Source organism: Pelobates fuscus, chromosome 5, assembly GCF_036172605.1.
Source record: "Pelobates fuscus isolate aPelFus1 chromosome 5, aPelFus1.pri, whole genome shotgun sequence".
NCBI lineage: Eukaryota > Metazoa > Chordata > Amphibia > Anura > Pelobatidae > Pelobates > Pelobates fuscus.
In genome coordinates this window covers 215,891,926-215,917,034 of record NC_086321.1, presented here as the reverse complement: position 1 = coordinate 215,917,034, position 25,109 = coordinate 215,891,926, and the positions used below count along the sequence as shown (strand labels likewise).

General features: G+C 38.6%; 1 protein-coding gene across 2 annotated transcripts in view; it reads left to right on the top strand.

Moving 5' to 3' along the window:
• The window catches only part of PCSK5 (proprotein convertase subtilisin/kexin type 5), a 399,481-nt gene that overhangs the window by 262,873 nt on the left and 111,499 nt on the right, over positions 1 to 25,109 (top strand). Inside the window, exon 21 of one of the 2 annotated variants that reach the window (XM_063455030.1) lies at positions 12,047 to 13,520. The exons of the other annotated variant lie outside the window; for it this stretch is intronic. Within the exon in view, the coding sequence (XP_063311100.1) occupies positions 12,047 to 12,162 (116 nt within the window). The 3' untranslated portion in view covers positions 12,163 to 13,520. Of the gene's footprint in view, positions 1 to 12,046; positions 13,521 to 25,109 lie in introns of those variants that run through there. 2 annotated transcript variants of the gene reach the window in all.

Sequence of the window (25,109 nt, the reverse complement as noted above, 5' to 3'; positions counted from 1 at the left end):
GATGCAATATACAAGTTGGCTGATATCCTTCCACTCTAGATCTTTCAATTCTTTTCCTTGGCCTGACAGTACCTGCAATGCAATGTTCCAGGATTAGTATAAATCAATCTGGCACATGATGTCAGAACAAATCATGCATTACTTAATCCCTGTGGTTATTCACTATGAGGTCACAAAGTAAGAACAAAGATTCTGGTAGCAGTTATCGTTCCAGTGTACATCCAACAGATGCTCAATCAGATTGAGATCTGGGAGATTTGGAAGCCAATGCAACATCTTGAACTCTTTCCCACATTCCTCAAACTATTCTTGAGCAATTGTTGCAGTTTGGCAGGGTGCATTATCCTGCTGAAAGAGACCTCTGCCATCTGGGAACACCATTGCCATCAAGGGGTGTATGGGCCAAAGTAGCATTCACATGAATCTTTAGGTAGTGTAAGCGTGGTCAGGAAATGCCAAAGCTCAGGGCAGAAAGCACAAGTTCTGTTGTGTTTTTAACAGGAGGAATTCAGGTAGCATTAGCAAGCCAAAAGCAAATAACTAAATAGGGAGTTAGCAAACTAGTAATCAGGGTAAGCCAAGGTCAATGGCAGGCAGCATATAATTATAAACGGAGTAACATTGTGTGTTCTGACCAGGGCCGGATTTTCCTATAGGCTAACTAGGCTTCAGCCTAGGGCCTCAAGATCAAGAGGGGCCTACATTCAAATTGTTAGCAAAATTAAAATTACACTATTCTAAAAACAGTGAACACTAAAACACTGAACCGAAAATAAGGAGAAATTCTATGCATATGATATGACCAGTGGCATACTAAGGGGGGAGAGAGGTGGGGGAGGCGGTCCGCCCCGGGTGCCACTTACTAGGGGGGTGCCCGGGGCAGACTGCAATGCCCCTCCTGCCGCGATCGCCCGAGACCGGCGGTCTGCAGCTACGCAATGTGCAGAGCTGCAGACCATGGATCTCGCATGCACTGCCCAATCAGAGCGTTGCCGCGGGTTACCACGGCAACGCTCTGATTGGGTCTCGCGAGATCCATGGTCTGCAGCTCTGCGGAGCTGCAAACCGGAAATGAGGGCCACCGGACCACCAGGGACCCCACCGGACCACCAGGCAGCCCCCACTGGACCACCAGGGATTTAAGGTAATTTTTTTAGTCTCCCCCCCCTCTCCTCATCACCCCCCTTCCTCTCACAATCACCCCCCTCTCCTCATCACCCCCCTACCTCTCACAATCACCCCCCCTCTCCTCATCACCCCCCTCCTCTTACAATCACCCCCCTCACAATCACCCCCCTCTCCTCATCACCCCCTCCCTCTCACAATCACCCCCCTCTCACAATCACTCCCCCTCTCCTAATCACCCCCCTCCCTCTTACAATCACCCCCCCCTCCTCATCTCGACTTTTTTTTAATTTATTATCCGTGACACATTTTTTATAAAGGTTAGTGCCAATCACAACATGTTTCATTTAACATATTGATATATATCACAGTAATTATGTATTTTATTGTCTCTCCTGTAATTTACAAACTTAAAAATGGGAGGTGAAAGGGCCTCATAAGTGGAATAGCCTAGGGCCTCTTTTCATCTAAATCCGGCCCTGGCTCTGACATATTTCTCTCATGGCCAGAATCACGTTTAAGGTACAATAGCTCATCTGTGTGATCGGACCAGACAGACTAGCCTTCAATCACTATGTGCATCCATGGGTCTTTAGCGCCCATAATGCTGACAGACAATTCAGTCAGTTTGGAAGGTACTAACCACTACATACCAGGAACACCTCACAATATTTGTTTGGCAATGCTCTGACCCAGTCAACTAGCCATCACTATTTGGCCCTTGTCAAAGTCACTTGCCCATTTTTGCTGCTTATAGCACGTACAATTTAAGAACTGACTGTTCATTTGCTGCTAATATAAACCAACTCATGACAGGTGAATATTTTAATACACACTCATAATGTATTTGCTAAATGTAAATAGTTACTCCAACTATTTTAACCTAAAGTTTGTTTGTTTTTTCAATTTAGAATGCCCAGTAGATGCAAGATAAATTGGGCATCATTACCCTTGCCCTCCCTTAATTATATATATTTTTTTATATATTAGTTTATATTTACAAACACTGACATGCCTTTCAGAAACATTCCTGCATTCATATACACACACGCTCTACCCCCAACACCCCCACAAACATAGAAACCCATAATTCGCCTTGTTTCAGATACACAAATACACATGCATTCACTGCTTTATTTGCTACAATAAACAACTAGTAACTGCCCTGTGTAAAAGCCATTCCTAAACCTTATCTTTCATTTCTTGAAGTAGTTAATGGTTAGTTTTCATGTGTGTTTTGGATCACACTCTTGTTGGAATATCCAAATCCTTGTCAGCTTCAATTTCTTCACAGACTGTGGGACATTAGCTTTCAAGATATATTGATATTCAGTAGAATATATTGTTTCCTCTTCCTGTACAAACCAATGCCACACAGCCTTGAAGCATAATCGGTTCACCCCAAGCTTAACAGATGGCATGGCTTAAACCTTTGTTGATTGTAGCTTAATTTGGTGATCCTTTTTTCTTTTTTTACTGTAGTCTTTTATTCAATTTAACCACAAATAAGAAAATACACAACACATTATGACATACATCACAAACAAAACAGACATAAAAGGTAATAGACATCATATCCAATATACATTACATGACTATATATATTAATAGACATTTATCTCTGCGGGGTCAGGAGGTATAAGAAGGCCAAGTTTATGCCCAGAGGTTGATTATTATAGTAAAAACAGAATATATTATAAGCATCTCTAATGAGACTTGGAGGGGTATTATTTACTCCCTACATACCCTGTAGAAGGGCTATCACACATAGATCCCCCTGTCTGTATCAGCTGAGAGGCATATTTCTCTATTAAGACATAAAGGGGTGCTGCCCTAAAATACTTATAAACTCTTAATGGGACATACATGAGATGTCTGACATCAATGCTATATAGCTGTATGTTACGAACATCTTAAATAAATAAAATATAAGGCATCATGTCCACATCATCGGCAGCCCAACATCTAACAGCTCAAAATACATTACTGGATTTCATTTACCCAGTCTTGCCAAAACCTATATCTTTTTTGGATTATTAATAAAAAGGGATACTTAAGTCCCTCTCCATCTTAATCTGTGTCAAAATTTGGTCTTCAACTGTTTCTCCTGATAATCTTTGATTATTTCTCCAATTCCGAGCAATTACTATTTTGAAAGCTACAAAACAGTGAATGAAGAAACATTCTATCTTATAAGATAATATTGGCCAGTGCATATGTAATAGCACAACTTCAGGTTTTCTATCCATCACCATCTTCATCGTATCTACAATTAATTTATAGAGCCAATCTATTAACTGCTGGATCTCTGAACAACTCCACCATATGTGGTGATAAGTCCCTTCATCTCTATAACATCTCCAACACGACGAAGATGTATTAGGGTACATCTGCGCTAGCCTTTGGGAACCAGATGCCATCTATTCATGACTTTATAATGAGTTTCTACTAGATTCAGGCATTGTACTTGCTTACGTATCTTAATAAAAGATGTATGCCATTCATGCTTATCTAGTTGGCAATTTAAGTCTCTTTCTCACTTAATTATTTGAGGGGCAGCTACCACATAGTTAATATTTCTCATAATTTCTATTGCCTTAGATAAAACTTTAGGTGAGGCATCATTGAAAAGAGAGATCTCAATAGCCTTGGGGATTTCTCTAATGGTATAACTAAAAATTTCTGTAAAAAGTATTTGACCCTTAAATAAGAAAAAAATCCCAGTACTTGATATCTGGAATCTTTCTTTTAGGGACTCAAACGACATTAACTTATCCAATGATATATCCTTAATATTAGCTTCGATTACACCCAGCGAAGAGGAATCAAATATTGCATATATCAGGCCCAATTTTTGGTGATCCTTTTTTGAAAATATTGTTTGTCCAAGCAAAGGTGCAAGATGGACCAGAGCACAACAGCCAGCTGAATCTTGCTGTGGGTTCTTGGCAGTTATATGGCATATTTTGCTTTGCTTTTCTAATCAGTCTACATCAGTTCTGTTGAAAATTGTTCCATGTCTTGCCTTAACATCAACATGACGTGTATAGATCTATTTATAGCCTTTACCAGCTTTTTAAGATGCAATTATTTTTATTTTCTGACACTAACTCACCTGCTTAGACGAACCCATGGTAGGTAAGTGTATGAACAACAATGCTATGGAACTATCACCACCAAACTTTCGACGCGGATACTAAATCTTTGCACATGTAACAATGACTATTTTCCTATCGCTTAAATCCAGCAAATAAATAAATGTGCACTAAAATATGTTATTATGTTATTTGAACCTAATATGTACCTGCATTCAAGAGTGGAAATGTTTACCCACTTCCACACATGCGAGATGCCAAGATTAGCTATCAATGCATCAATTATAGAATACATGTATATAAAATATACATAAATGGTTGCCTGTGAGTTACGTAAATCGCTCTGAATTAGTGAAAAATGTTGTGCTTGATTTCATTTTTTAATATTACTTCTGTCCACTTTATGTATGACTGGTTTTCTAACTGTGATTTCTGTATGATCTATTTGATAACTCAACTGCAACAATTTCTTTGAGATATACATTGCAGAAGAACAGCCTGTCCAATAAATAGGACTGGTGTGTAAAGGTTTATGTTTAGAGTGTAAAATCGGCTCAATTTGTCTTTTTTTTACAGTGTAAGAAGTAATTAAATAAACACAGCTACTCTTACACCCATGTTTACTTTTCAAGTAGAGTATTATTATTATTATTAACATTTATAAAGCGCCAACTTATTCCACAATATTATAAAAGGGAAATTTAACAATAAACGAGAACTCAAAAAGTTACAGGAACAATAGAAAAAAATAAAAAAAAGTCTCAGTGAGTTCCTCTATGGGAAAGAGAACTCTATGAGGGAGAGCACAGTAGAAATAAATTTACCGGCGGAAATAATACAGGGAAAAACCCTATCTTTATTTAAACTAAGTAAAAAAAAAGGGGGGGATGGGCAAATGTGTATGCTCCTCTTAAAAGAGTGTGGTACAGGAAGGTGGGTACAGGGCTGTGTCAAGAGATGACTAGTAATCACTATGGTACCTCTGTAGGAAGCAGCAGCCCTTCATAAACTCAGTGAAAAATCCTAGAGGTATGACTCAAGAGGAGAAGGATGCAAACTCAAATCTGTCTCTAGGTAACCTCAGTATGTGAAAATCAATAGTACTACTACAGGAAGCAGGAGACCCTTCATAGAGCTCAGTGTAAACCGGGCAAAGTTTAGAGGTAAATGAACACTAATAGGAATACAAATCCTAAACTTACAAGGAGATCACCTACCAGATAACTCAAAACACTCTATGAATAGTTATGTTACTCAGACTGCCCTCAACAGGCATGAATAGGTAATTGACATGTAAACCTTGGGCATAAAAGAATAAAAATGAATAAAATTGGAAATTAGCAATCAGCATATGAAAAAAATATTAAACTAGATATATGTATAAAAAAATCTAAATACCAACTTTCTTCCTTTCACAACTGGATGCAAATAAATTCAGATGCTGGAAATACAAGTTTGAAAATATATCTCATTCATTTTTGAGGGGATAACTGACTAAACAGTGGGTTGCAGGGACAACAAAGAAATGCTTCAAAAAAATCTTTGAATCCACACTTCTAGATCTTATCAGACCCCTCTAATACAAGTGCAAGGTAGATAATAATAAGTAAGAAAATAGTGGTAAATAGATGTCCAATATAAGTCTCTAAATACAGAGTCCAAACGGTGCAGACACAGTCAATATATAACAATATCACAGCTGGCAAAAAAAAATGACAGCAGCTATAATGTATCCAAAGCTGATATAATATAACCAGTATGGTATTAAGCTGTTAGATGCAGAAAAATCTGTTTTCTCTCGTGTATTGCAGTAAAAATGACAATCACCCTTAGATCACGACACAGATCTATAGTGATAGAATATTCTCTGTGATTTGAAGTGGATAACAAACATCCATAGTGCTTTCCATTAAAACTTTCAAATTTATTATAATGAAGATAAAACACATTTAAAAAGTGGCAGTGTTATGAAGCAGCTGTAGAGTCCTTAAGGATCAGTAGGATCAGGAAATTGCTGGAATGATGGTGGAAAACCTTCCTCCAGTCGGTTAGAAGGTTTGGATATAGGGGAAGAGGTGAGGTTCCCTTCTCATGCGTTCCACCTGGTATGCCCGACCTGTGTTCCACTGCCGTAAAGCCTAACGCGTTTCGTGACTCGACAGGGTCACTTCATCAGAGGCTAGTGAAACCGGGCAAATTTTAGAGGTAAACCTAAAAGGGAGGAGATGCCGTCTCAAATCTGTCCCTAAGTTCCCTCAGCATCACATAAGGTGCCTACCTGAACCAACTGTCCCTAGGGTAGACAAAAGAGAAAACTAAAACAAAACTAAATAATGAAGTGCTCATAGTGCTACCAAAGTGGAAAAAAAAGTGCTAAGAGCCAAAAAGCTAGTCTCGGCGTGCTCACACGCCGTCGTCAGGGGCAAAGTGAGTAAATAAGCCCGTAAGTGTGTTTAAATAGCTTACTAATTAACCATTAGTGTTAGCTCCAATACAGCTGGACGAATGGGAGGTACGTCATGTGTGCCGCCTCCAAAGGGGCAGAGTTACGACCTGTATCATTGAGGATTAGATGGGAAATGAGCCTGGGTGTATCACATGTATCTATACGCCGATCGGAATTGAGGGGGAAGAGATTGTATAATAGAGAGGTTTATGAGAGGTTTACAACCTGATACATGTGTAAGAATAGACTTTACAATAAGATGTCAACACCGTTAACACATTTAACAATCCAGAACAGATGGATGGAGCTTGTGTCACAGTATGTGTATATATGGAGAGAAATAACAGGATGCTATTTGATTACGTGTGTATGAACCCATATGTGTGAGGGATCAGTACCCAAATGTAGGACGGAGCTTATGTTACAGCAACATGACACTACTCTCATGTGAAGTACCTTTTCCAACAGAGAACATGCTCCATGAAGGTTTTCAATAAGGGGTCTGTCACAATCTGTCTTTCCCACCAGCCTAGGTACAGGTTTGCATATGAAAGTGCACACAATGTGCCCATAGCAGTCCCTGTAATTTAATGGTAGATTTTACTGTTAAAAAGAAAGACATTGCGTGTAAGGATAATTTGGGATCAAGGTGCAAAAATGCACCTACATGTTCCATACCTAGATGATGAGGATTGGAACTGTACAAAGCCTCTACATCTAGCCTACATAATATGGCTTCTTTGGGAATGGATAGATGTGACAGGAAGTATAGCATCTGTTTTGTATATCTAATGTAGGATGGTAATTTCTTTACTATTGGAGATAGTATCTTATCAATAAATATGCTGGAGTTGACACTGCCCGAAACTATGGGTCTACCACTTGGGTCCACTAGGGACTTGTGGGTTTTCGGTAGGCAATAAAATGTTGACAGGGCTGGTTGTTTATTGTATATGAAATCAAACTCATTTTTTGAAATGAAATGGTGATCAAATGCCTCAATTAGGAGTGTATGTAGTTCGATTAGGTACAGAGATGTGGGATCTTTCTTAATGACACAGTAGGTGTTAGTGTCTGTAAGTAAATGATCTGCCATATTGATATACTGTTGTCTATCCGTAATTACAATATTGCCATCCTTGTCTGAGGGTTTGATTATTAAATTGTGGTTAGTTTGTAGCTGTTTGAGAGCTGTAAGTTATGAATTGGTCAGGTTACTGTTAGGGTGCATAGGAAGATCCTCTATCTTAAGTGAATCAATTTCCCTGCACACTAATTCTAGAAAGATCTCTAGATTTTTGTAGTCTTTAAATGGAGGGGTAAATCTACTCTTGGGTTTAAGGTCTGTATGAGGAATGTTATCTGAAATGGTGCCATGATTGAGATCCAAAAGGTCAACTAGGGCATGTAGACATTCGAGATCTCAAACAGATAACCCTATATTTTGTTCTTAGGCCTCATCTTTCATGAGATGATATTTATGGAGGGCCAATTTCCTAACAAATAAATGGATATCTTTAGTCCATATAAATTTGTCAAATGAGGGTACAAGGACAAAGGAAATGCCCTTTGACAAAACTTGCTGTTGTATTTTAGAAAGAGTAACTGTTGGAAAAGTAATGATCCTAAGGGGAGTGTTATTGGTTATCTCGTCTCCTCTGGCCCCTGGCTCTGCTCTGTCTGGTCCGGGGACCTTGTCTTATGTCTGCTTGTTGCAGTCCTAAAAAGTCCACTCCTTTTTTAAGTATACACTTAGGTGCGTTCTCTTGTGTGTTTGATTGAGTAGATGATAGAGTATCACTATCAGTGTCTGTAGAGTCGTACTCTGAAGTGCTGAAGTGATCTGAATCTATCCTAACCCTCTCCTTATAAGAGCGGTATATTCTTCCCTTTTCAAAATCTAAGATATCTCTCTGGAATTTTTGTTGTTTTTTAACTTTCTTTTGGTGTGAGAATTTATCAAGGGTCGTTTTGAGTTTGATTTCTAAGTTCTCATACTGGGTTTCTGTTTTAAACTTGTTAGTCTCATCAATCTCTTTATCAATATCCTGTTGGATCTTGGTAAGTCTCATGGATTCATATTTGCAGATAATACTCATGAATGTCTGCCTCCTCCAATTCCTTATAAAGTTCTTGTTGTACAACTTGTTTCGCAGGGGATACCTGTACCCTTAAACCCCTAGGTATGATATTTTTGGAGATATATCTTTCTAGAGTCGATACTTCCCAGCTCGTTTTAATCTGCTGTTTAACGGTGTTAGCATCTTATTGTGAAGTCTATTTTCACACATGTATCAGGTTGTAAACCCGCTCCTTAGGAGGCGGTACATTCATAAACCTCTCTAACATGTTGTTATACAATCTCCGCCTCCTCCATTTCGATTGGCGTATAGATACATGTGATACACTCAGACTCATATGCCCATCATATCCACAATAATACAGGTCGTAACTCCGCACCTTTGGAGGCGGCACATCTGACATACCTCCCATTCTTCCTGTTGTATCAGAGCTAACACTGATAGCTGATTATTAAGGTATTTAAACACGCTTACTGGGCTTATTCACTCACTTTGCCCCTGACGACAGCGTGTGAGCACGCCAAATGCGCGTCAGACTTTTTGGCTCTTAGCACTTTTATTTCCACTTTGGTAGGACTATGAGCACTTAATTTTTGTTTTTGTTTTAGTTTTCCCTTTTGTCTACACTAGGGTCAGTTGGTTCAGGTAGGCACTAGCCTTGTGTGATGCCGAGGTAACTTAGGGACAGATTTGAGAAGGAATCTCCTCCCTTTTAGGTTTACCTCTAAAATCTACCTGGTTTACACTGAGCTCTAAGAAGAGTCTCCTGCTTCCTGTAGTAGTACTATTGATTTTCAGATACTGAGGTTACCTAGGGACAGATTTGAGTTTGCATCCTTTTCCTTTTGAGTCATACCTCTAGGATTTACCTGGCTCTCACTGAGTTTATGAAGGGCTCCTGCTTCCTATAGAGATACCATAGTGATTACTAGTCATCTCTTGACACAGCTCTGTACCTAACCTCCTGTACCACACTCTTTCCAAAAGGAGCATACCAGGGACATATCTTATTGCATTTCTCTTTTTAATTTACACCTTATTTTTGGTGTTTATCCTCTCCCCTAGTGTCTATACACATTTGACCCTTTTTTTTTACTTTACTATTTATAATACTTCCCTGTATTATTCCCCTTGTACATTTATCACCCTTTCTACTGTGCTCTCTCTCATACAGTTCCCTTTCTCATAGAGGAACTCACTGATACTTATTTTTATTTTTGTATATACGTTCAAGGGCTATGCCCTAATCTTTAGAGAGCACAGTCCAGACGACCACCTTCTCCTCTGGAGACCAGATGTCGTTGCTTCCTCTCTTCCCCAGGTGGAATTAGAGGGTACCACTTCATCTTCCTATTATGTTCTACAGGAACAATAGGTTGATGAGGACTCTGGTCAAACAGCTTACAGTCTAGAGGTTAAAATATTGTACGCTGTTGAAAGGCCTTAGAAACTTGTTATTAAATCTGAATAGCTGTTTGTGGTAAATTGGAACCTAACTTGTAAAATTTACTACGAAATACCTGAGTTGGACGGAATCTCTAACACATTCCCTTTGGAGAGGTGTTTTTTCTAACCTTGCTATTTTGGTCTGAAGTTTGCAAATCTGTAAACCTAACACATTTATTTGTTTAGTGAATAAGCTGTTAAGCTGTTATGGTAAGCACTTTGATTAATCCCGTATGGTATTTAGTTTAGTACAATCTACTTATTGCAATATTCGTATCTTCACATAAATGCTTGGTAGGTTTTCAGACTTTAACAGTATGCTTGCCACCATAAGGAACTCTACAAATGTTTTTTTTCCATGTGCTTGGGTGTTGATGCAAAGTAAATGATGCTTACACTGCTCATACAGCAGGTTCGAAGAACTGGGAAGTTTATTCACTGAGGCCAATTTCATATTTTTGGATAGGTTTTTTAAATAATTTATCCAAAAATATTAAATCATGTTGTTAGAACTGAGTTGGATGTAGGCTTATATATGATTTGGAAACAAAATGAAACCTATTTCAAAGTGAGAGATTTAGCTGTTGAAACTGATTAGTAACTAATAGTCATTACTATATATAAGAAAAAAGTTTGCTTGGTAAGTTTCATGGGGATGCACACCAGCCAATACTGATTAATGCTTTACAAGTTCTGGACAATAGTGCTTTCTCATCTACAAATAGAGCTTCCATCTACTCACACAAAGCCTAGTATGATATACCAGAATGCCTAATGTGCCATCACACCAGATGCAGCCTCCATACTTATATACACCACAATCTAATCTAATCTAACCTGATATTGGGTAAGGTTTTCAAATGATTTAATATTGTTTTTAAATATTTTAATATATTGTTTTTTGTAGTATATTTGTGTATGGTTTAATATTCAATTTATTATTTTTGCATAAAGTTTTCAAATGCTTTCATATTTTTGGATGAACTTTTAAAAACTTTTTTCAAAATATTCAAAAATAAAAACATATGTAAAAATGATTTATTGTTTAAATATTATTCATGATGATAAATAATTTTATATCCAACAATATTATTTGAGTCCTTAATCAGGATAGCATTTTGCCAAAACATTCGGATGGACAGGTAATGTTTTATCACCTACAAAGATTCTTCACAACTCACTTTTTAAACTCACTGAGAAAAATATATATCTCTGTAGATAAGAGTGCAATTAATCACTAGTATTAAAGTTACACTTTCTGGTGAACAATTATCAATGTTTAAAACTTTTTGTAGGCTGTAAGTACTATCTAAAGTTGCCACCTCACCCATGTTTCTCAGATAGCTATGAGTTCCTCGTGCTGCAACGGGGTACATGAAAATAGTTACTGGCCATATGTGGAATTCTTATACTGCCAGAGGAAAATACCATTGTTATTCATGTTGGAGATCAAGAAAAACATGGTCGACTTGGCAACCATTCTATACTATTCTGAAAATATCTTAAATATCTTTATTTTTCATTTTCACTTATTTGTAATTATTTATCTTGTTCTTAAATGAAATATTGGGATATTTGTCATGATTTCTTAGCTTGTATTCTAACTATCTACTGTTTTTTTTCTCTTTCATCAATGGATACCAATCATTCACTGTTGGACCCCTATCTTCCTACCTGTTGAAAAATTATTGAATGAAATTTCCTTTTGATGGACCAAATTTGCTTGTTTCCTGCCTGCTGAATGGTTTCTCCAATCTACCTGTTCTTACCAAATCAAATCTTCCTTCAAATCCACCATGCTCTCTTCAAAATTTCCATATTTCTACTCCTTCCTACTGTCAACCTCGGGAAAGCAACGGAAGAAGCGTGGGCAGAGGGTAGCTTCTGTATGTTAGTAAAAAAGAACAACCTGTGCACAAGGAAAGTACTTCAGCAACTTTGCTGCAGAACATGTACACTCAAGGGATGAATTAGTAGCAGCAGAGGAGGTCCCCTGTTCTTTTTAGACTTCTAGATTTTTTCATATTAAAAATAAAAAGCCACCTCTTTCTCTTGCTCTCTTATCCCTCAACACTCTGTTGGTGGAAGGAGGGATGGTGAACTGTATTGTTGGAACTTCAAAGATACAGACAAAAAAATAAATAAAATATATATATATATAAATATAAAACAAACAAAAAAAAAAAAAACTACAACAGACCTACCTTGTATAGCTGGGTGTTTAAAGTAAAGCACCTGGACCCACAGTCAGTATTGTGTGACCAAAGCATTGATGCCAAAATAAAGGTACAGCTAATGATGTGATGTCAGTTCAAAAGGTATTGCCTTGTTAATTGTCCGGTCTCCCCTTGGACAGGTTTGGAACTTTCTCACTTTAACTCCTTCAGTTCTGAGGTGGTCTGCTATTTAATGGAGCGGTAGAATGATGTATATTTTTCCTGTGCAATATAAGTGGTGCACCCATTGCATTTTTTATGTCTTAATAAAAAAAAAAAAAACTGCCACTTTACCTATTTGTTTAAGTAACTGGTAGGATGTGGCAAAAATTCTAAACAAACTATAGGCCTTAAACAGTATTAAAGTACTCAAGTAGTAATCTGAGTTACTTACATAATACTCAGGGCTTTAGAATGCAAGTCAAATAGACAAGCAGAATGGAAAATAATAAATGGTTTCAGATATGTCCAGGCTCTTTTTATGATCATAGTTACAACATGGTGGACTGATGAGAGGGAATACAACGCATTCATGGCCTCTACCCTGTTGCAATTGATCCAGCTATTACTAGTGGGCCGATCTGTGACATTACATATTATGGATTAAAGAAGAGGTGCTGCTGCATTAACCCTCTGAGTACCAAAATGTGAACAACGCACAGTTACTAAGAGATTAATCACTTTGATGGCTATTTCTCAAATATTAGCAATTATTATTCATTGGTTCTGTAGGGGTTAAAGCAGTCTGTATCCAGGAAATGGATCTACACAGCAAGTCTATATTCTGTAAAAGTATTTAAATGTCACTTGTGGCAAATTTTATGTATTTTAATGTATGTAACTCTTTATGTTTGGGGAAAAGGGATTCACAGTTGTACATATAATATTTCACTTTTTTTTTTATCTTTATTTGTTTTATTTGTAGAGTTTCCCGTAAATTGGTTAAAAATTGCAGTTTATTCAAATTTCAAAGACATCATTGAGGTCTTTCAAAAATATTGTTAGTCCAATGGACTGTATGAAATCAAAACATGTCTAGCTAAATACCTGGAGATATTTTTGAGATGTCTTTTTGGGATTAAAAGATTAATATACAATGTTTTATATTTAATATGTTCTGGACTTACTTCTGTGCCCAGGGCCTGTGGTAAGGGGTGGGGCTTAAGAAGAAAAAATGGCGAATAGTTATATTAGTGTGAACCAAATATTCTACATCACAAAATGAATAGTGGCTTGTCACCTTCAAGTTGAACTGGAACCCATCGGGCATACCAAACATTGTGGTATGGAACATTAGCCCATACGGGAAAGTTAAACCTTCAGTTTAAAGATTTGTCATTTGTACATGTGGTTTTTGAATGGAACTGTCTCACTATTTCTCTTGGGCCCTAAGCTTGATGATTACTTTCTACCCATGCTCATTAAATGTGTTTGTAAGATTTGTTTTCATCAAGAAAACCAAGGCTCAAAGCAATAGTAACTTCAAATAAAGAGATGCACTAATATATGTAATTTCTGTATAAATACACACCAATGGGAGGGTGCTTGTTATTAAAACTAAAACGAAAATTAACATAGGAATCCATTTATAGAGATTCTTGCATGTCTCACAAATTTACTCACTGGTTCCTATAAGTGACCACAGTTTGGCTTCTTTTGAACTTAATCACTAGAGTGGAAGTTACCCTTTTGAATTAGGTATTTCAATTCTGTCCAAGTTATAGCAAATAATTGGCTGCAGAATGTTAGTTGACAATCTCAGCCAAATAATTCAGTGAAAAAGATGGATGGAATTGATATGATAAGGTGGAAGGGGAACTAACAGTTTAGTGATCTGTGAAGAAAAGCTGGACTACGGGTGCCTAGATATGAGTTATTCTAAAAAGTCTCCTTGCACCATAACCAACAAAGTGTTCTGTTGTGCTTATGATGCTTAGCGTGCCCCTTTAATTACAGCATATGCAAAATCATATTCACGTGGGCTTATTGTGGAAATATTTGGTTTTTAGGCAGTTTATAAACTGAAATATCTCTTCCCTGCAAAATGGGATGCTGGTAGCTATTTAGCACAAAACTGAAAATCTATAAATCTCACATTGTTTTAGAAGATTTTTTCAAAATGATGAGTAACTATCTAAGAATTTACACAATGCAATTCCAAGTTGGCTACCTATATAGTGAAAGAAATATCACAATTTTGACTGTATATCAAACCTAATCTTCTATAGCTTGATTCCGCGATAACACTTATCTGCCAGAAACATTATTTTAACTGATTTATGCAAAGGAAAGTTCAGTTGACAGAGCCAATTTAGTAACATCCACAGTAATTTGTTTACCTATTGACATTGGCTAACAAATTTGCTTGGCAGCATCCAATAGTTTAGCAGACAAAGTACATCTTAAATCCCTTATCAATTTCACAGTTTTGTGGCATAGATAGATATATGTTGTTTTTTGTTTCTTAAAATAATTAATGTGTCTCAGATTTTCTGGAGTCAAAGGATATTGTCATATGTATAAATTGCGTAATATAGTTGTTTTGCTTAGCCAGTGAAAGTAGTGAAACATATTAGTTACTATCAAGTGTCATTAGTCATTGGTTTGGATAACAGTAAGCCTTAAGCTGTGTTTTTGAATTAAAAGGACTTGGTCATGACAAATAACAAAATATCTATAAAAGACAAAGATTAAATCTTATTTAAAGGGATAATGTCTCGTCAAACATACCAGATTTTGATTACTTATTGCATCAGTTCTCTTAAATTATCTCTATACTGTGTCCAAATAACAAATATTTGCTAAACAGTTATTTAACTATGTAAACACATGCATACACACATAATCATAAAACAATGTGTGTATATATATATATATATATATATATATATATATACCAATATGAGAGAAGAAAGCCAATAATTGGTGGAAAAGTTGAGATTTCTATGTGTATTTGCCAGAGCAAACAATAGATTGCTTATAATGAAGGAGTGGTGTGTCATGTGATTTTGTCCAGCAAATGTCAGGTCTAGCTGCACATTGTCTGTCACATATACAATGTTAACTATGTCACCTAGGGAAACTGGTGAAAATTTTATTATTTTACTCTTAGTTTTGGAACTAATTCAAATATATTGATAGCACTTTATGAAATCGACCATGATTTAAAAAAAAAAGAACAATTGCCATGCACTAAAAAAAACTTAAATGGCTAAATTAACCTACAATAGAAACAACAACAACACAATTACCGTAAGGCAAACTATGCCATCAAAAATATGTGACATAGTGACTTGCAGTAACTGGTGAAAAATATTCTCCAGTATCAAACTAAAACCAGCATAGGCTTCCACACTCACTCTAAACTGGAGACAGAACTGCAAATAATGAAAATAACTGTGTTGGGAGTTCCCAGAGTCCCTAATAAGCCCAGAAATTCATCTCCCCAAATTCATCTTGGCCCCAGGACCTCATTAGGGCTTACAAGCCTTGCCGTATTCTACATACAACATGTAGGTATGGATAATATACTTGGCCCCCCACCACCATTCCTTTGACTAATCCCCTTCTGCTTCAATAATATATATTATTGTTCTCTCGTTGTTATCCAACGTTTCAGGAATGGAATAATCGGCTTCTTCTTCTTCTTCAAGAATCTTATTGAAAGCATTGGTTAGAATGGGAAATCTGATGTTAAGATGTTTCTCCCCTGCTTTCCATGCACCCCAATATTCAACCATGTTGTTATGAGATCAGCTGCATTTATGATTAGCAAACATCAGTTTACGTAAAAAAAAAAAACATACTAAATGTCAGTAGTGAGTGCCATCTTGGTAAACAGGCAGGGCCGGCGCTACCATAAGGCGGCCCAGGCGGCCGCCTTAGGGCGCACCGGCCTTGGAGGCGCAAAATCAGGGTGACCGGAAGGAGGGAAGCACACTGCGCTCCCCTGCAACCGACGACCTATTGTAGCGTGGCCGAGCGCCCGGTTCTGCGGGCGCGCGAGGGAGCACTCTCCCATGTGTGCTTCCTCTTCAGCTCCCTTGCGCGCCGCATACTGATACCGGAGCCGGAAAATGACGTCATCTTCCGGCTCCGGCATCCCTACGCGGTGCGCGAGGGAGCTGAAGAGGAAGCACACATGGGAGAGTGCTCCCTCGCGCCCGCCAGCCAGCCTGCCTACCCGCCCGCCCGCCAGCCAGCCTGCCTACCCGCCCAGGAGCCCAGCAGCACCACTGGATCCCAGGGAATCCCTTCAGCACTCCAAAAAGGTAAGGAGGCTGGGGGATTAAATAAAAAAAAAAACATGTGCTTGTGTGAGTGTTAGTGTGTGTGTGTGTGTGTGTCTGCTAGTGAGTGTCAGTGAGTGTGTCTGCTAGTGAGTGTCAGTGAGTGTGTCTGCTAGTGAGCGTCAGTGAGTGTGTCTGCTAGTGAGCGTCAGTGAGTGTGTCTGCTAGTGAGCGTCAGTGAGTGTGTCTGCTAGTGAGCGTCAGTGAGTGTGTCTGCTAGTGAGCGTCAGTGAGTGTGTCTGCTAGTGAGCGTCAGTGTGTGGGTCTGCTAGTGAGCGTCAGTGTGTGTGTCTGCTAGTGAGCGTCAGTGTGTGTGTCTGCTAGTGAGCGTCATTGTGTGTGTCTGCTAGTGAGCGTCAGTGAGTGTGTCTGCTAGTGAGCGTAAGTGAGTGTGTCTGCTAGTGAGCGTCAGTGTGTGTGTCTGCTAGTGAGCGTCAGTGTGTGTGTCTGCTAGTGAGCGTCAGTGAGTGTGTCTGCTAGTGAGCGTCAGTGAGTGTGTCTGCTAGTGAGCGTCAGTGAGTGTGTCTGCTAGTGAGCGTCAGTGAGTGTGTCTGCTAGTGAGCGTCAGTGAGTGTGTCTGCTAGTGTGTCTGCTAGTGAGTGTCAGTGTGTGTGTCTGCTAGTGAGTGTCAGTGTGTGTGTCTGCTAGTGAGTGTCAGTGAGTGTGACTGCTAGTGTCAGTGAGTGTGTCTGCTAGTGTCAGTGAGTGTGTCTGCTAGTGTCAGTGAGTGTCTGCTAGTGTCAGTGTGTGTGTCTGCTAGTGAGTGTCAGTGTGTGTCTGCTAGTGAGTGTCAGTGTGTGTCTTCTAGTGAGTGTCAGTGTGTGTCTGCTAGTGAGTGTCAGTGTGTGTTTGCTAGTGAGTGTCAGTGTGTGTCTGCTAGTGTGTGTCAGTGAGTGTGTCTGCTAGTGAGTCTCTTACTGAGTGTGTTTGTGTGTGTATTAGTGAGTCTGTTTGATGTCTGTTAGTGAGTGTGTGTTTGTCAGTGAGAGTGTATGTTTTGTAAGTGAGTGTGTGTGTATGTCTGTCGCTGAGTGTGTCTGTCAGTAAATGTGTGTCCGTTAGCTGGTGTGTATGCATCTGTTCGTGAGAGTGTGTGTGTGTCTTCAGCACTTACCTTTCTCCCTTGGCGCTGGGGATTCCTCCGCCTCTCAGCTCCGAATGCTCTTGCCGCGCACGCATTCAAACCGCCCATAGGAAAGCATTACTCAATGCTTTCCTATGGACGTTCAGTGTTTTAGAATAGCGGAAGCTCCTCTAGTGGCTGTCAGTGAGACATCCACTAGAGGCTGAATTAACCCTCGGTGAAACATAGCAGTTTCTCTGAAACTGCTATGTTTTCAGCTGCAGGGTTAAAACTAGAGGGACCTGACACCCAGACCACTTCATTGAGCTGATGTGATCTGGGTGTCTGTAGTGGTCCTTTAAGTGTGTGTGCATCTGCATGCACTGGCGTACATACCGCGGTCGCAGGGGTCACAGCCCTGCAACCCCTGCGACCAGGTGCCCGCCGCCATGTGTTGCGGCCCCGGCCCGCGCAGAGTAAGCGCGAGAGGGGGGGGGGGGGCACGGATCAATTTGCGCACTGGGGCCCCATGGGTCATGTGTACGCCACTGCACCTACCCTGGTGTCTGCCGCAGGCTGTGTGGAGGGGGCGAGGATATGAATGACATCATATCCCTGCTCCCTGTGTACCACACAGTGTGGCTGGCGCCCTGTGATGGGGCTGGGCTGCAGGACAGGACTCCAAGGAGCCAGACAGCATGCATCCAGGGGACAAGATTGAACTGATGTAAGTATGTAATTGTGTATGTCTCTGTATGTATGTATGTATGTCTCTGTATGTATGTATGTATGTAGGTCTCTGTATGCCTGTATGTCTTTGTATGTATGTCTCTGTATGCCTGTATGTCTCTGTATGCCTGTATGTCTGTACAAAATTTATGTGTCTGTATGTTTCTGTATGCCTGTATGTCTCTGTATGTACAAATGTATGTGTCCGTATGCCTGTATGTCTCTGTATGTACAAATGTATGTGTCTGTATGCCTGTATGTCTTTGTACGTATGTGTCTGTATGCCTGTATGTCTCTGTATACCTGTATATATGTATGTGTCTGTATGACGGTATGTCTCTGTATGCGTGTATGTCTTTGTATGCCTGTATGTATGTGTCTGTATGCCTGGATGTCTCTGTATGTATGTTTCTGTATGTCTATGTATGTATGTATGTGTCTGTATGACGGTATGCCTCTGTATGTATGTCTTTATATGCCTGCATGTCTCTGTATGCATGTATGTCTCTGTCTGTATTTCTCTGTATGATTATTTCTGTGTTTGTATGAACCTTATTTTAAACGAGGGTGGGGGGCACCAAAATGCATCTTCGCCTGTGTAACTAAAAATCCTAGCACCGGTCCTGTAAACAGGGACCTGTTTATTGCTTAGCTCTACTGATCTGCTACGATCCTACCAAATCAACTGACTAACAATCAGTATGCTTTCTTTGGAATGGGTGGTCTACCTTGTAACTGCCATTACTAAAACCATTTATATGACTCGTGATATCTAAGATTTTGTTTTGACACACACATGGCAATGGCTGGAGCATGTTAATCTACTCCTTCCTCATATTTTGTAGCTTACCCATAGATAAAGAATCCCAGACAAAGAATCTTATTGTTTCTACAATATTGCAAATAAACATTTTCCACATTAAAACTGGTGATGTTCTGCCCAAAGTTACCCTATGGACAAGTCAGATCTACTCAAATTGTTCACCTTTATAAACTTAAAAGGAGTCATACACATTTTGTAAAACAGTCACAAGAATATTCATCTCAGATGATTAAAAATCCTATTGCATTAAACTCAAGATTACAAGAACTAAAGATAACTCAACATAATATGTGAATCATCCACTATTGTGCTTCTCCAAACTGTGATGCCACAAAAGATTAAGATCCTTCTGTAACCTATATATATAGTGCAACATTTTTGGGCTAATCGCAGCAAGCGTTCTGAGATCTTCAGATCAACGATTCCTAAAAGAGTCCTTTAGATTTTTTTTAAAGCATTTAGCTTCCTGAGCTGTTTTAAAGATTAACTGAAGATCCCTTGGCACCCCTTGATATGCTAAGAGCATCAACCTATTATATGCATATTAGCAAAGCTGGCGAAACCGTTACATAGTGTGTAAAACACCCAGATCTTCTAGTGTCTGTGTGTGAGGCTGGACAGGAAGTGGAAATTATCTCATCCTTCTCACCACTAAGCCTCTCATACAGGAAATGTCTTGCAGGAGGAGCAGGGACAGAACTGATTGATACACAATTGCACACTGCAGTTCTACAATGAAAGGAGGGTGGGTACTTTGCAGACAACTAAACACTTCTTGTTAGCTTACCAATAAACAAGTTCTTTGATTAGTCCAAAACTCAAAGTGGCAGTTTTACAAAGATTCCCATTGGTGCCATCATCACTGGATGTCCACTGGCCGAGGCTCTATGAAGAGCATTGAGATCTATGAAGGAGACCACAAGATCCTCCATAGATAAAAATAATTCCCTGACGCTGTAACTGGTGACAGCTGGGGGGATTGACACTTATATAAAGTGGCAGTTCCACCGAGGGTCTAGAAGTGTCAGCCAGAGGAAATATACATAGACAAAGTAGTCTTGTCTCTTGTATTAGTATACATCTTAACTGGGTTGCAATTTCAGTAAAATACCAACGCAGACAATATAAGTATTTTCATAAAGATTCTATCATTATGAAATACTAATTTTCCTGGGGGTTGGGGGTGTGACAGTGCTGCTTCAAGCACACAAAGAGTAAACCTAAAAACAAAACCCTTTAACCTCCAATCAGGTTTTTTACTTAGTATCGGGGTAAATGAAACACATTATTTACCCCAATACTAAATTTAAACCCAATAATTGTAAACACCTATAATACCACAACAGTAACCGCTCTTAAGATTTTAGTCCTCTTTTAACACTGCAATTATCCCCTCTCTAACCATATCTCCTTTTTACCCTAACTAATTGTAACATTATTTTAAATGGACTCTATAGTCACCAAAACAACTTTAGTTTAAGGAAGCAGTTTTGGTGTGTAGATCATGATCCTGCAGTCTCACCGCTCAAATCTCTGCAATTTAGGTGATAAATCCCTTTTGTTTCTGTCCATGCAGCCCTAGTCACACCTCCCCTGGTTGTGACTCACACACCATGCATGAAAAAAAAAATGGTTTCACTTTAAATTAGATGTAACTTACTTTAAAAGTTCTTATTGCTTGCTCTCTAACGTGAACTTTAATCATACACCGAATGCTTCTGTGGGGTCTAGCAAGCTATCAACAGTGCAGGGGATAATACATTTTAAATTAAATTGAACTTGCAATGAAGGAAGTATAGACATTAGCTGACTTTTTTACAGGGAGTGTTTATGGAAGGCTGTGCAAGTCACATGCAGGGAGGTGTGACTAGGGTTCATAAACAAAGGGATTTAACTCCTAAAGGGCAGAGAATTGAGCAGTAACACTGCAGGGAAATGATCTATACACCAAAACTGCTTCACTAAGCTAATGTTGTTTTGGTGACTATAGTGTCCCTTTATTATTATTATGTTGTAATTATTATGTTATTATTTATATAGCGCCAATAAATTCTGCAGTGCTTTACAGTGGGCGGGCGAACAGACATGTAGTTGTAACCAGACAAGTTGGACACACACAAGAACAGAGGGGTAAGGATAGAATTAGACTAATGACAGTTGCAAGAGAGGAATCAGTCGGGAGCTATTAACAGTTTAATTGATACGGTTTTATGAAGAAGTGGGTTTTTAAGGATTTTTTGAAGGAGTGGAGACTGGGTGAGCATCTAACGGAGGAGGAAAGTAAGTTCCACAGGAACCGTGCAGCCCTCGAGAATTCTTGAAGGCGAGCATCAGAGGTGGGAGTACGGACAGAAGATAGACGTAAGGCCTAGACAGGACATACTTGTGTATTAGGGAGGATAGATAGGTCGGAGCAGCATTATGTAGAGATTTGAAAGAACCAGAATTTTAAATTGAATCCTATATCTTACAGGAAGCCATTGTAAAAAAAAATGCATCTATTTACACAGCAGCATACACTTATTATACTCACAGATTTAAACACAATATATTACAATATATATATATATATATATATATATATATGCAGTTGTCAAATTAATTTTTTTATTTTTTATTTTTTTTTAAACCTCCATCAACCAGTTAATAAATTCCGTACTCATTGTACCTAACTTTTTTTGGCATGTAAATCTATCCCTGTGCTCTCCTATGTTAATATTGTAACTGATTTCCATTTACAGTGTATATTTCTTTAGATCAAGACATCAGGAACTTTTTAATCACTTGGGTTGAACATCACCAACTGTTTCAGGCGTTGGTAATTAGATAGTGCTTCCTTGTTGACCTGCTCTACTTATATATAAATCTGTCTTGTTCTGATTATGTATGATTCTTTATATGCCCTAATCAGCATGGGCCAGTTTATGTTTAATGCATATAATACTCACATTTTCCCCAAAATAAATGTACATTTTTTTATGCATAGAAAACTTTTACCTCTAACGCAATGTCACCCATTTGAGAACGGTTTAACTCCTAAAGGTAAGCAATCACTATGGACCTCCTAAAACCATAGCAACTTAATTTCAATTAAGTTGTTATGGTGCCCAAAATGGTCTTTTAAAGGAAAGCATTAAGAATAACAATAAAATACAAAATTACAAAAATTACACAATACAAAATTCATTATAAATCTAAAAAAACATGTTCATGTGAATAATTGAGTTTTTTTGAACAAAATAAAAAGTTTTATAGTGGTGCCTCAGATGTTGCCTTATTACACTGTTTATGGGATTGTTCCCATATCCAGAGTATAAAACACAGTACTCAAGTTTGCAACTACAAGTCTTGAATATATGTTTCTTCGTTGGCCCGATTTGGGAATTTTTGTAATTTTAGAGATTGTAAACAAAACAAACCAACATTGGATGTTAAAACACTACTCTATAGAGTGGCTCTATCGTTCTGTAAGCCTGTGATGTTTTATTGTATAGCCCATAACCCCCAAATTTATACAAATGTTTAGATGGCTACAATCTCTGTTATCTTTAGTTTGGTAAACTACTATATTGTTTGAAGACAAACACTTCTTCAAAATAGGCTAACTTCATCTGCCTCCTCCTGTGAACCTGAGACTGCATTTCAGTTTGTGTTATGGTACCCTATCAAATAACATGATAAACATACAGTTATGGGAAAAAGAAAGTACGCCCTCTTTGAATTCTTTTGTTTTAAAGGAACACTATAGGGTCAGGAACACAAACTTGTATCTAGCCATGCTAGCCTTTTCAAGTACTCCTAAATATAGTAAAATCTTACCTTTATTCCAGTCTGCTGGTGCTGGCATTGCTCTTGATCTGCCTTCTTGGCTAACATAACCTGAAGTGATGATCTCAGCCAATCACGATGCTTTCCCATAGGAAAGCATTGTATTGGTTGAGATTGTCAATTCTAATGATCTCAGCTAAGGAGGTGGGCTGGGCCCTGGCCAATCAGCATCTCCTCCTACAGATGCATTGAATCAGTGTCTCCATGCAGAGGGTGAAGACACTGAATGCCCCAGGAAGTACCTCTAGTAGCTATCTGAGGAATGGCCACTGGATGTGTCTCAGGGCTTTTCTCTGAAAAGACAGTGTTAACTGTAAAAAGCCTACATTAAGCTACATTACTACATTAAGCTGTACTTGTTCTGGTGACTATAGTGTCATTTTAAATATCAGGACATAATAACAACCATATGTTACTTAACAGGTGTTAGAATTAGGCAAATACAACCTCAGATGAACAAAAACACACAGCATATTACATTATGTAATGATTTATTTAGCAAAAATAGAGCCACCTTCTGCCTTCATATGACTTAGGAGACTAAGTAGCAGACAGGCACTGCCATTGAATAACTGATTATCAGCTAGTGTGACCACCTCAATAAAAGACAATGTTTTAGCAGTTTGCTGGTCTTGAGTATTCAGGTGTGTGTTAACACAATGTCAAGAAGAAAAGAAATCAACAATAATCTTAGAGAAGCAATTGTTGCAGCCCATCAAAGAGTTACATATTAGACTCTATAGTCCTCAGCATGCTAAATGTTAAAGCTCATGACAGTATAATTAGAGCAATACTAAATAAGTTTGATTGAGAGGAGAAAGACTCTTTTCTCTAAAACGAACATGGTAGCACAGCTTAGGTTTGCAAAGATGCATATGAACAAACAACAAGACTTCTAGAACAATGTCCTTTGGACATACGTGACCAAAGTGGAGAGGTTTGGCCGTAATGCACAGCGCCATGTATAGCAAAAACCAAACACTGCATATCTGCATAAACATCTTGCACCAACTGTCAAGCAAAGTTGTGGGGGGGGGGGGGTCATGATTTGGACTTATTTTTCAGGCACAGGACCTGGGAACATTGCAGTTATTGAGTCAACTCCTCTGTATACCAAAATATTCTAGAGTCAAATGTGAGATGATCTGTCCAATAGCTAAAGCCAAAATTGGGTCATGGAACAGGAAAATAATTCTGTTTAACAGAATGGTTAGAAAAGATCAACAAGAAAATAATCAAGGTGTTGCAAGTGCCCATACAAAGTCCAGAAATCAACCAGATTAAAATGCTGTGGCGGGACATTAAGAGAGCTGTGCATTAACAAATGTCAGCAAACCTCAATGAACTGAAGCAACGTTGTAAAGAAGAGTGGGTGAAATTTCTTATTTTATCCATACATTTTGAGAAATTAAAAGATGTAATATAAGCAGGGCTCAAAATTTACATTTGCTACTAGCTGTTGGCGAGTAAAGATTTAGCCTTGGCAAGCAGAAATTAACCACTGGTAAATTTACCATGGACCCTCCACGGCGTGCAATGACACTTTAAGCACTGATATAAGCTTAACAAGTAATAAAATATGATTTTACAGTAATAATACTCATGAGTGACATATGATAACTTATGCTTGACAATGAGGTCTTAAACGTTAACAAGTGAACAAGTTTGGTTTGCTTGGAAGAGTTGCCAGGATAAAGCCTCTTCTCTCTAAAAAGAACATACCAGCATGACTTAGGTTTGCAAAGTTGCATCTGAACAGACCACAAGACTTCTAGAACAATGTCCTTAGGACAGACGTGATCAAAATGAAGATGTTTGGCCATAATGCACAGCGCCACATTTGGCAAAAACTAAATACAGCATATCAGCACAAACACCTCATACCAACTGTCAAGTCGACGATGAACTGCTCTGTATAGCAAAGTATTCTAGAGTCTGATGTGAGGCCATTTATTCACATCTAACCCT